Source organism: Clarias gariepinus, chromosome 11 (assembly GCF_024256425.1).
Source record: "Clarias gariepinus isolate MV-2021 ecotype Netherlands chromosome 11, CGAR_prim_01v2, whole genome shotgun sequence".
Classification (NCBI taxonomy): domain Eukaryota; kingdom Metazoa; phylum Chordata; class Actinopteri; order Siluriformes; family Clariidae; genus Clarias; species Clarias gariepinus.
Genome location: NC_071110.1, coordinates 20,556,767 through 20,569,799, shown reverse-complemented (window position 1 = coordinate 20,569,799; position 13,033 = coordinate 20,556,767). Strand labels below are relative to the sequence as shown.

The following is a 13,033-nucleotide window of genomic DNA, read 5'->3' as shown; positions in this document are numbered from 1 at the left end:
AGCTATGAACAGTCATTCCCTCTCCAGGCTGTCTTTTCTTTCTTTTTCACATTAACACAAAGAAGAAGCTTGTCATGAGACTCCATACATAATCAGACTTCATTATACTGCTTTTGTAGAACGAGGCAATATGTGAATAAACCATGCAAACTAAATCATCTATTATATATAGTCACAATCCTGATTGTCCTCACTGGTTCTGTTCGTGATTTAATAAATTCAGACATTTATTTCAACCAGCAATAATCATGGTGTTGCAGTAAAGATAGTACTGAAACTTTAATATAAAACCACCATATAACTGCAATACAGAATTAGGTTCCTTTCATGCTTTCTAAAGTATGACTAGCATATTTGCACAGACATATGCTTTTGAGGCTCATTTCGTGAAGAAAAGCAGTAAAGGACTGTTCACCCAGGTGCGTCGTGAAAGCTTTACTTAATATCACTTGAGCAATTGCGAAAAACAAACAAACAAGACACACACCCCCTTATAATCCTGCCTTCATATCAAATTATCTTCCACTTCTTCGTCTTTATACAAAAATTAAATAAAAAATGTACAGATTGAAGTGAGAGCAACGCAAGACTTTGGAATTGAAAAACTTTTCTGTGAGTCAGTTAGTGAAAAAAAAAAACGTTCAAAAGTATAGAGCGCTTTGGAGGAAGTTAATGATTTTGCTCGTTATCTTCAGCTGAGTAACTGGTGGGCTGAGTCACAGGGTGCTGGTGGATGACACAGGAACACTGCCACGCACATAATCTCTTATGAGTCATTTCCACCATGCTGAAACTCCCGCCCCAAAACTTTCTTCCTTTGCTGCTGCTGCCTACTCCAATAAAATGGCTTATCAATTTATCAAAATTCTTTCTTTAAAGCAAAAACTGGGTACGTACTAAATAATCAATCTAAATGCAAGTCTGGCTTCAACTACCAAGGCCACAGAGCCAAAGAGGACGGGAAAATAAAACATGCTGATCATTTATCTGTCAGCACACTCAGCCCAGGCACTGATTGGCTGCAAGCACAGCTTTAGTGGCCATGGTAACCAGGGAAGGTGAGGCCCTTTGAGTCAGAGAAAGAAGTTTGTTCGCTTGTTCAGAAATACAGCTGAGAAAATCATGACCAAGCTCCGACCTCATCATCAGATATACCCAAACAGGTAACAACTTGCACCAGTTACTATTACGTTAATAAAACTCAGATATACAAGTGGCATTCAAGTCAAACTGAGACTTTTGATTGTGTAGAATAACAAAACACAGTTATAATAGTAAAAACTAACTTTATTTATCTATATAATCCCCTGCTGCACTAATGCAGTTATACCAGCATTTGGATACCATCAAGATAAAAAGTTCTCTCAGTATGCAAGAGCCATAATCGAACATTTAAACAACTTCTTCAATGGCTGTAAACATGTGGAAATGACTTGGAGCGAGGTCAGGACTGTACTGTGTATGTGGCTCCCAGCCGAGTTCCTGTAATGTGCAAGTGGTGTTGGTGAATGATTGGGCGAACAGTTCATTTTCACATTGAACTGTAATTTTTAAGGATCATCCTTCCCACTGTAAACAGAATGTTTACTGGAATGACTGCAGTGGGCTTTGAGCCACCTTAGCCAGGATCAACATTCAGAGAAGTACGGTCTGCTTTAAAGTGTTTGTACCAGTCATGTTTTACTGAGGCGAACAGTCTTATTATCATACTGTACTATGATTGAAGTCTTCTGTAAACCATATTAACCATATATACGCCGTCTGGCTTGGCTTAAATGGCTCTTGTGCATGCTTCTCTATTTGATCCTTTGTCCAGGGAGAGCATTATTGCATGGTTTGTTAACACCAGACATAGGGGTAAAAATTTATCAATTTATGCAAAATAGATTTTTTCCCCATATTTTTTTACAAGTTTTTGCATTTGAGGTAGTAAAATGTTGCCATTCCTTTATAATCCTACACGTGGTGTGCTCTAAACTTTCACACATTGGTGGGTAGAATAGCATCCTGTATGGAAGGAGCAAAGTATTTGCTAAGTTTATTTAGAATTGTAGCAAAATAAATTATATAAATCACAAACATGTATGTATGTAACAGACCCACAGGCCAATATTTTGTTGTTGAATCTATTTGTGAGATGATGTGTAGCAAACATCTGTGCTAAATTTGGTTACTCATCAACATATAGTGGAAATGTAAAGAATAATTGATGTGAGCTGGAAGATTTTAGCACCTGGGCATGTTCTACCATACCAGACTAAATATTGTATTGCTTACTTCTATTACACCAAACTGCTTCGTGTTTAAGTATGGTGTATTAAAGCATGACACATTAAATATGCTGTGTTTGATAATAGCTTTGCAAATTTGACATGACATGAAAAACGATAGGAGAATGCTTCTATATCTTCAAATGTATTAGGAAACAAGTAGCATTCTGGACTGCAGTGTATAGTGCCATGAAGTGCCATGGCATACAGTTTGTAAGAATAGTGCATCTAAACAGTGCACAGATTTGCTTAAAAAAACAACAACAACAACAAAAAAAAACCCACACAAAACGAAATGCCACTCTGAAGTTTTCAATTAGGAAGAGAGAAAATTAATTTGCTAATGAACTAGCTGGAACTGTTTATTTGCGGAAGTTAATTTTCTTCTTTACTTTCACTGGATCAAAGGCCTGGCTGTGTCACCTGAGGACAGGCACTCTGTCATTTTGACAAATCTGCAAGCTGGCAGCGGGAGCGACGGATGTCGTATATACACTGATGCCCTTGATTGAGCTCCTAACTTGCCGACTTTGCTTAACAGAATAGAGCTGTTGTGCTTGAGAGGGTGGGAAGCCACCACAGATGTGCTTTTCTCTGAGAAACAGAAATGGAGGCGCTGACCTTAACCGGACGTGCTGGCAATAATGGTGTACAAGTGCACGCTTCAACCAAGCTCCACTTCCAGCACCTGTTGCAGCCTAAAAGAGGACCTTTCACAGAACAGGTGCCCCCTGAGCTAGGGATGCACCCGTTCCCACTCAGTGTTCCTCCAGCTGCTCTCTCTTTCCGAGTCTGCACACAGATTCCTGTCATGGTTGTCTATCAACTATGCAACACAAGCCTTTTCACACCATTTATCACTAGGGGCATAGTCTAACCCCTCCCTTCCGTTTCAGGGCAAACCCACAGTACAGCCTTCTGTCAGGATGGTTGTTAGCATGCAAGATATGACACAGCAAGGTAACCACAAACTTGTAACTAGACTTTAATGGTTGGTACTGGTGTGGGAGGGTGCGTGAAGGTGGAAATCAGCTTAGAACAGCGCACTGACCTGTGCAGATGGACTGTGGGAGAAATGAGTGCAAAAGATTTGCGCAGGTGTAACGAAACAGAGAAGAACAATTCTGCTTGACCATCAGATCCAACGAGTGAGTGAGTGATTATAGAAGGAAAGAGTCACTTGTTTGACTCAGTAGTGTAGCAACATATTATAAAACAAAAAAAATTGTTACATATCACAATACTTTCGCATGACAATTCATGCACAGACATCAAAATAATAGTTTTTTACAATTATCTGAATAAAATTTACATAATTTGTAGCAGACAATATATAGTATATTTGTCTTAATACAAATACTTAATAGAAACATTGTAAAATATTAGCTCAATGACAAACCTATGATACTAGCAATATTAAAAGAAATCAATTAATCAATGATTAATCATTGAAAGTTTTATCCAATTAAACATTTATTAACCAATAGGTTTGTTTTGCATAATAATCTCTGTAGGTCACATGCAATTCAGGCGGCATGCATTATAGTGCTTTTTTAAAAATCATTTTGTGTTCTCATTTTTTAATAATGATGGAAAGAAAAGATCTGCCTGACTACAGCAACTTTTTTATTTATTTAGTTCTATTTGTATTTTGCTTCATTAAAACATACATTAAACATTTTGAACTGTCAGTTAAAAAAACAAAATAACTGTCTTCACTCACTCACTCACTCACTCACTCACTCACTCACTCACTCACTCACTCATTAATTTACTTACTGTCTATACTGCTTAATCCTGTATACAGGGTCGCACATAGCCTGGCTGGTGGCACGAGGCAGGATACACACTGGACAGGGTAACAATCCATTGCAGTGCGCACACACACATACACACAGTGTTAACCACTAAGCCACCGTGCCGCCGCTACTCTATAATAACTGTATTACCTCTCATCATACACAGTGAATACAATTTACCCTTTTCATTTTTAGTAAGTCCATCCATCCACATGGCTCCTTTACAGCTCAGCCCTAGTTGTATGCTAATGCATCCATCTTTAACTGTTCTCAAGTCCAATGAAGTTTTTCACAAACTGAAAAAACAGTTTTGTCCCAGCGTTAGCTTAATACAAGTTTTATATTTAAAAAAATCTTATTTTCAGACCCCTTTTCAGTCTTTTTAGTCTCCAAACACTGCAAACCATATGGTACCAAATCAGATTCATTTTATTTAGACTGTGGTTTCCTTTGCTTGCATATTGATTGAATAACAACACCACATGCTGATTGTGTAGATAATACACAGAGCCTCACAGGACTGTGGATTCTTGTACATAAGAACATCAACTGAACATATAAATATGAATATGTTAAAAATGCCAATGCAGGCAATAGCAAATAAAAAAACTGACTTGCTTTTTAAACAAAGGAAATAGATCATATTGTTGCTCTAACTCCAAGTACTGACCTCCAACCACCAGTGTTCATTATTGTTCTTGTCTGTGATGTTGTTCTTCTCCTGCTCGAATAGGATGTCCGAAAAATTCAGGATTGTAGTTGAATGTCTGAGTCCTAGACTGTCCTTGTCTTTTATAGTTAAGTGCTTCTACTACAAATGAAGATGAATAAAAAATGATGCAACAGATAAGTGATTCATGGGTGAAAATACATGCAAGTCTAAACCACTCTGAAAGTGAATAACATGCTGCAACTGTCAGACAATTCAGCACAAAACGCTCGCCTAATCTGCTTAACTGGTTTGTCAGTATTATTGTGTTCAAGAAGGCAAATCTGTACATGCAGAGACCAGTCACACATCTGAAACAAAATCCCGTTTAACTGTTCAAACACACTCTCAGACAAGACTGGGGTTTGAGATACTCTGGTCCCAGCAAAAGATGTAGAGTAGGGGTACTTTAGCACATAGCTCAAATAACTCACTTTGTATTGTGTTCAGTAAGAGGGAGGAAAGTTTGGACCTCTGGGTCAGTTCCAAATCTCAACAAAGAGCTTAATATCTGTAAACCCACTTTAACAGTTTGGACAAAAACCTAACAGTTGTGAGGGTGTAAAACAGTGGGCTAGTTAATGAAGAAACAATTATTTTTATTAGCTTATTATGTCCACGCTTTGGTAGAATTTAACATGGCCTATTCAACATGTTGGTTGCTACAATAATATGCTTGTATTTAACACCACAATTTATCTGGTAACGTTTACATTAGACCTAGAAAAATGTACAATATTTAAAAATAAAATGTGCTTGCAATAACATACTGTATGCTGCACACGGCTCCCTAGTGAGCACGCAGCTGTGTGAAACAAACGTTCAACTTTCACAGCTGGACGTGGAATTTTACTTTCCTTCCTCAACTTACAGTATATGACTGCTAACTTCAGTGCTTATGCTGTACAACAATACAATCCTCTGAAATCCAAACAAAGTGTGGAAAATAAGCACGTGTGCAGGATGTTCTTTTCACTTGTACACTTTGCTCTGGTCTTTAAAACAGACAAGGCCAGGCATACGATTCTGCACAGAGACTGTAATGATTGATTTAGACAGCAGCAGATGTGAAACACCTGGTTTAAACTCTAAGCACTGTTGGACTTTTGCATAAAAAAGCCAAAATTCCATAAATTCATAAATCCACGCTGGCAATTCTGGAAATTCTTATATTTAAAAAAAAGAAAAAAGAAGAAAAAAAAAGCCTAAATTATAATTACATCTTTTACAGGTAAATTTCTCTATGAACTAAAAGAAATCAGACGTGCCAATATTTTTTATGCTTTAAGTCGCCATGAGAGCTATACGGTGATGTCAGATTGCTCAGTTCCAATGTTTTTGTCATATTGGATTTGCATGTAATGGCATTCATACTTACAGGTGGCTTTTATTCGATTCTAATGTGGACACACGTCCTCTTGGATGTGATTTTAGCAAAAATATGCACAGGGTTTTGATCTGGAGGATGGCAAGCAGTTAATCGGCTGTACTTGTTGAGTTCCAGAAGAAAAGCCAAACGCCTCAGTTTAGCCGTTTTTAGCAGTTGCTACTGTTGCTATGAAATCCAGGGGCTAAACTCTGTTTAAGGAATCGCTTCCTCCATTAATGCGCTGTTGAATTGTGAGATTTCATGGAGAGTTTGTTAATAATTTAAGTAATTGTTACTTTTTTAAATATTTTTGAATAAACATTGATTAATATTCTCTTAATTATTTGTCCAATTTAAATATGTTTGAATACTAAATACTGTAGTACATTTAATACTAGAGTTTAAATCACAATATGTGTCAAAATCTTATCAAATCTTGTAACCCTATAAGTACATAAATTCATAAAGCACATTTAACACAATGTCTGCTGACATTGCAAAGGTGCTGTACTAAAGTGCTATATACTATAGTATAATTTTCTATTTAAAGCTGCTTACGTTAATAAAATATTAATAATGTACTAATAGCTAAACTTACTTGCTTGAAAGTGTTGCCAATTGTATACATAAATTTTATCATAATATTATGGACCTCTATTTAATTTTTGGATATGTGCATACATTTAATCATTTTTAAGGGCTATGGAATAAAAAGTAGATTTAGTGCTTTGATTTAAAAAAAAAAGACACAAAAGCGCTTTGATTATGAAATGGACACATGTCTGATGTCTACCAAGATCCTCGGCACAACAAATGCAAATGCATGACCACCTTTCTGCTTTAGCCGAGATGAAAGTACAGATTTGTTTTAATGTGCTGGGGCAAACGCGTTTTTATTTCTATCCTAACGGCTTTCAAATAAACTTGTGTAGCAGAAGAATATACATATGGCATTTGGTGGAGCTTTCTGTAGGATAATGTTATTTGACTGAACATATATGGAAGAAGTCTCACTTATAAGACAGGCTGAATTTTTTTTTTATTATTATTATTTTATTTTATTAACTGTTTATAATGCATATGATAACAGGAACTGTCTTGTATTATAGATTTACTATAAAAAAATAATTACGTTTAACTGGATAATCCCAAATGTAATAAAGATCACAAAATGCTCTACATGTAAACAAAGCCATTCAGACCTTTCTGAGCCCCTGGCAATGCTCGACACCAGGTGGCCAAGTAGTGGCAGTGGAGGTGGCAGTAAGACAGGATGCAGACACCCTTTCAGCAGCGCCAGTGTCACATTTCCTCATACAAGACAGCTGGCAAACCCCACTCAGTTGGCTCAGCCAGGGCAAATAGGGCACTTCCCCAATCTATTCATTCCTCAACAGAACCACTAGGAATCCAACTGGCAAAAGACCATTTTACTGCCCTCATTAAAAGGGGTCTAAATAGACAAAGGTCAATTCATGTGGCGTTTAATGGAGAGTGATACCAATCTTACAGATGGCTCTAGGAATAGAGAAGCAAGCCATTCTTTTCCAGTTTGCCAGTTTTTCTGTCCTATTTAAACTCTTCTTCTATAGAATTTTGTGCATTTGCCACACACCATTATTTCTTAAAAAAGCGAAAGAGGATTAAATAATTGGATAGATAATATTCAAGTTGCTGGTTTTCATATCCATTTGCATTCTTTAGACCTAAACAATGACCTTGATCCCCATGTTTTGATTGGTGACATAAAGGAGACATCAGACTATGAAGCAAAGATGGGGAAGGGGGAATCTACTCAGTTATGAATTGCAATTCTTTTGCGTGCTGATTCATGTATCGTCACATTGAAAGATCTATTTTTGAATTACATTTATAATAAAGATACACTGGCTTATCAGCCTGTTAACCGAATTGGCTGGTTTTCGGCTTGATCAGCTATGAGCGATTTAATCGATTTTTCTGACGTTACATTATCAAAAGTTGGGCAGGTTAAAAAGCCTTCAATTAACTTTTTCCTTCAAACTCTGCTAGGGAATTAGTCTCAAAGCCCACTTAGTACACACACTTACACCAGTCTCAAAACACCATGTGGCATTTAAAGCGGAAAAAACTACACTCAAAACTGTTCCCACATTGTGGAGGTAGGAGTGAATTATTTGCTTAGAAATAATGATTATGGCAGATGACAGAGGTATGTTGTGCTTAGTTAAGTGTAGCTTTTGTTTAATTTAATTTAAAGTTAAATGTTAATTTTTTTGTAGTTGAATTTAGTTTCTATTGTTTAAATGCTGTGCTTAGTTTTTATGTGAGAAAACTAACGCTATAAGGAATGAGCTGTATTTTAATTATTCATGTTCAATTCAGTTGTGAAGAATATTGAATAAAGCTAAGATATAAAACTTTCAAAGTTATGTCAACTTTTTTCATTTCATGGTCTTTCAAAATCGGAAAAAATTAAACAGACCAATGAAAATAACAATCAATTAATGACCACCAAGTGCTGGATGAGAAAGGAGAAGGGTTGGGCATTGGGCTAGCAACCCCCCCCGAAAAAAAACCACCGCTACGGAAACAGCAAAAGTCCTCTACAATGGAGAACTCTCGTTGCCCTATGCACCGATCGGTGCTGGTGGCCTTAAGGTACTGTACTATAAGTATATATTGTATAACCTGTACCATAAGCAATAGCATATAAATAATCATGTAATGCTCCTATGCATCATACTGTATCATATGATTATCACAGTTAAGTATGGGGTCAAATGTAAACTTGTAGTTTGCATTTATAGCATTATTTATTGATGTTTAACATATAATAATTACACTATCCCATGTCACAGACAAAATAGTGGATCGATTCCATTTAAAGGCTTTTTTTAATGTATAATTATTATTTTGTTTAGCGTGTGTGTCTTCAGAGATGACAAATGTTGTTTAATAAAGCAAGATAACTTATCCATTCATCCAACCATCCATTATACATTATTCCACTTATCCTTTGTAGGGTCACGGGGTTGGGGGGTTGGGGGGGGGGGGGACTTGGTGCCAACTCATTGCACACCATTGCACAAACATTGCCATATACTACAGGCAATAAAAAACACAAAGGAAAGGAAACCTGAATACATGCAGAAAACAAACCAAACAGGCAATCAACTTGGAAGAGAGATTTAAACCCCAACCCTGGATGCATGAGGTAATAGTTCTAAACACTAGCCAGTTAGAAATTAATATTATTTTATTTAAATTTCCTTTTAACAGTAATAAATACTATATATTTATTTATTTATTCTTTCCAGATTTTCGCCCTAATTTAGTCGTGTCTAATTCTAAGTGCCCGTCCTATATTTATGAGATTAGAGTTATTAAACCTCATCATAAGAAATTCCTCTGTGATCATGCCGCAGTTTTATTCCCTTAGCTTCAGAGTTTATCCAGTTAGTGATGGCAGCTTGGGCATGTGACTGACTCTCAGGCTTGATTACAGGAGCGATAAACCAGGACCATGGGCCTCTTCTGCCTCTCCAAGGAGTCACATGATCTCCTGATATGCTGCTTTTATTTACACATTCCTTCTTCAAAGGAAATATGGACCATTTACAAGCTCGCCAAAACCGATGGCAGGTCATAACAAATAGTACACGAACCCTGCCTCAGCATTTCAAATCTGACAAGGATTAGAATCTGAGCTATTCATAACAAGGAAGAAATGTGAGAACATGCTGTGATAAGCAGCTCCAGAACCTTCTACTGTAAACTTTATACCTGGGTGAGGCACACACAAGAAGTAATTTCTTTACATTTTTTGAGCATGAATATTAATTCTGGAGCAAAGAACAAAACATTTCCTTAAATGTCACACGATAGGCTGACATGTCCAGACTGATAGCTGGCTGTCTGGAGGATTTATGGGTAGCTATACTGTTCTCAGGACTGTTGTTTCAAAACAACATGGCTATAATTGTGACATACAGAATGAGGAATGGTTTAAATGTTTTTATCCAAAGGGCAGAAACTTGACCAACATAGTAATATTGCTTTATATCAGTATCTAAAATGGTGTCAGCTTTGTTTCCAAAGAGAGATGATTCATCATTTTCCCTCAAGGACGCTCTCATGATTCAGCTTTTGCTGCTGGGCTTTAATTTAAAAAAATAAAAATAAAAAGTCAGTCAACAAATTAATAGATTTATGTGCATCTTCGCATGAATTGCACCTGCAGCATAGTTGGCCTACATGCAATACAGTATGTGTGAGACAGCATTCAAGCTTTAAATGAGAATGTGAGACAGATGTTGCACATCCCCCCTCCCAAAAAAGCAAATACAATTTTAATCTCTTCTTGTATGATACTATGCCTTTCATGGGAGCACAAGCAACGAGATGTCTGAGCAGACAGCCTGAACTGGGGGTCAACATTACAACTGTCACAGGACACCTAATATCTCGGTAGTGAAAGAATTCTTAGCAGCTATGCTTTCCATCTATATCAGGCAGGAAAAACAGGCCCTGGTCATTTGAATATGTTAGAAAAGCAAATAAAAGCCTCTATTTTGAAATCCTAAATAGTTAACTAGTAATAGTTACTCTGTTAACACACAGTAAGCAAACCCTGACACAGCAAACATTACCATGATCTTTAGAATCACGGCTGAAAAATAAACATGCACGTAGACTTACATACTGCATGACCTCCTCAAAGCGTTAATAAAAGGTATTGTGTAAATCATCTATAGGAGGTACGTACAGAGAAGGTACAGTGAAGCTGCGCATGCCTTTGTATGTGTATGCATATTCAGTGAAGCATGAATAAGTTGTGAGCAAAAGGTCCGTCCGTCTTTCAGCACACAGCATTCCTAAATCCAATAAAGAATCCCTCACTAATCCCATGTCTGAGGCTGCTCGACTCTATTAACTTCTATCCGCCCCCATCCACCCAATGAACTACCTGCGGGTACAGTGACGGACAGGGCCAGAGCTTAGGCTACCCACTGCCTGATCACACACACAAATATATACAGTACATATGTCTTACAAACTTATGCAGGCAAACAAAAGAGCCATGATCTTCTGTTCATTGCTGATTAATTATATGGTGATGTGATGCACAATTTAAGCATTTACCTAAACAAACCAGCCCTTACAGCCAGAGCCTGGAAAGAATAATCACACAAACACCACTACCGTGCCAACCTACCCTGACAGCACTGCACATCAGAAAACGGAAAATTGCAAGAACAAAGCTTTTGCATAGTCAGTGAAGCTCTCCTGCTATTATGAAGCCTTTAGTGATGTAAGGCAGCTGATAGTAACAGCTCTCAGCTCTAACAGGCGGTGCATGTAGAGAAAAGCTCCAGCCACATTGTCTAGGTGTTGTCAGGAAAAGGAAAGCACTGTACAGTATATATGGCCTTAAGTCCCTCCACCTTTATCTCCTCGAGCTTTTGAAAACTGTTTGGACCGTGGTGTGACCTGTGTCCAGAAGAAGGCCTCTTACCTGAGGAACTCCTGGAGGCAGGTGTCGCAGAATCTGTGGCCGCAGGTGGAGACTTGCACCGGCTCCCTCATGGCTTTGCTGCACAGCGGGCACTGAAAGCGCCTCTTCGGCTTCTCCAGGAACTTATAGTCATACCCGGGCATGGTGACTCCGGAGCAATCGGCGCAGATAAACGGCAGAAACGGCGGATCCTGCTCCTGTGAACTAGGGGCGAAGCTCCAGCCTGCTGCCACCACACATATGATCGCTATTGTCCTCTTGTCAAGATCGCCTTGTCTCTCTAGCAACAAGGTCGGGCCTACAACCAGGCACAGCGTGTGTGTGTGTGTGTGTGTGTGCTCCAGGTAATTAACACCTGCTAATGTTGTTCTGTATTTTAGCTAAAACAATAAGCTTAAGCAAAGAAGAAAAGAAGACGCAAACAGACGAGACACGTCCACGTTCTGTCTTCCATGAACACTGACAGTCTAGTGTGTGGACAAAAGCTCCTGCTCCCATCTGTTTAGGTCGAATAAGCCACGCCCACCGCGAAGCGTAGGCGGGATCTAGTTACGTCACCACCCTTCTCAAGTCACTCACTGTCTGGCTGCTTTTTATGGATTCGCGCCCCAACTGGGTTTATATCTATATACCTTTATATCCTGTATAATCTGCCAGGGGTTATGCGTAAATAGGCTTAACTTTATTTAAAATGTATATACATTTAAAATCAGCATAAGGAAATGACAAAAAAACGATTAAATGTTTTATAATATATTACTTTTAATATAGCCTACTGTATAACAGCAGTTCGGTTGGTCGTTGCTCACATTCCTGTGTGAATTCAGCATTGTGGTGAAAAGATTTTTAAAAATGTGGGGAACAGCTATTTGTTAAGGAAATATCTCCCTCTATTGGTGGATCTGCATTGTCAAAAAAATTGTCCAGTGTAAAGAGGTTTAAACAGTATTGACGACACAATATTGTGTAATTAATAACCAACAGAATACAATTACTAGTTGTCATTAAAAAAGCATATCAAGTAGACATTTTCAGTGTTTACTGAAACTATTTTAGTCAATATATGTATTCAAAAGCATTTATTTAAAATCTGTCTTTTGTGGTACAGAAAAATATGAATAATTATAAATCTACGTGACTAATTCTTAAAAAAAAAAAAGAACAAACAAGGTAACAATTTTCAAATTTTCTTTGGGAACCAGCTGTGCTGCATTTAGTTTTGTCATGCATTGTGTTGTATAATCCTAAAGGACCTGTCTGACTTCCTGTGTGTTACATAACCACTTGTATTTTGTATGATTGTATAGCAGCAATTAGATAATTGATTGAGCTGAAGCATTCATGAACATCATTCATAAAAGATATTGCCTTCAAGCTTAAACCACACTG

The 13,033-nt window shown here is 37.6% G+C and overlaps 1 protein-coding gene across 2 annotated transcripts in view; it reads right to left on the bottom strand.

Moving 5' to 3' along the window:
- Nucleotides 1–11,970, bottom strand: part of traf4a (tnf receptor-associated factor 4a) — a 31,948-nt gene extending 19,978 nt beyond the window's left edge. Inside the window, exon 1 of one of the 2 annotated variants that reach the window (XM_053506827.1) lies at nucleotides 11,645–11,970. In XM_053506827.1, the coding sequence (XP_053362802.1) occupies nucleotides 11,645–11,787 (143 nt within the window). In that variant the 5' untranslated portion in view covers nucleotides 11,788–11,970. Of the gene's footprint in view, nucleotides 1–10,894; nucleotides 10,965–11,644 lie in introns of those variants that run through there. The other variant, XM_053506828.1, reaches the window with a different exon arrangement.
- Between the last annotated feature and the right edge of the window lie 1,063 nt (nucleotides 11,971–13,033).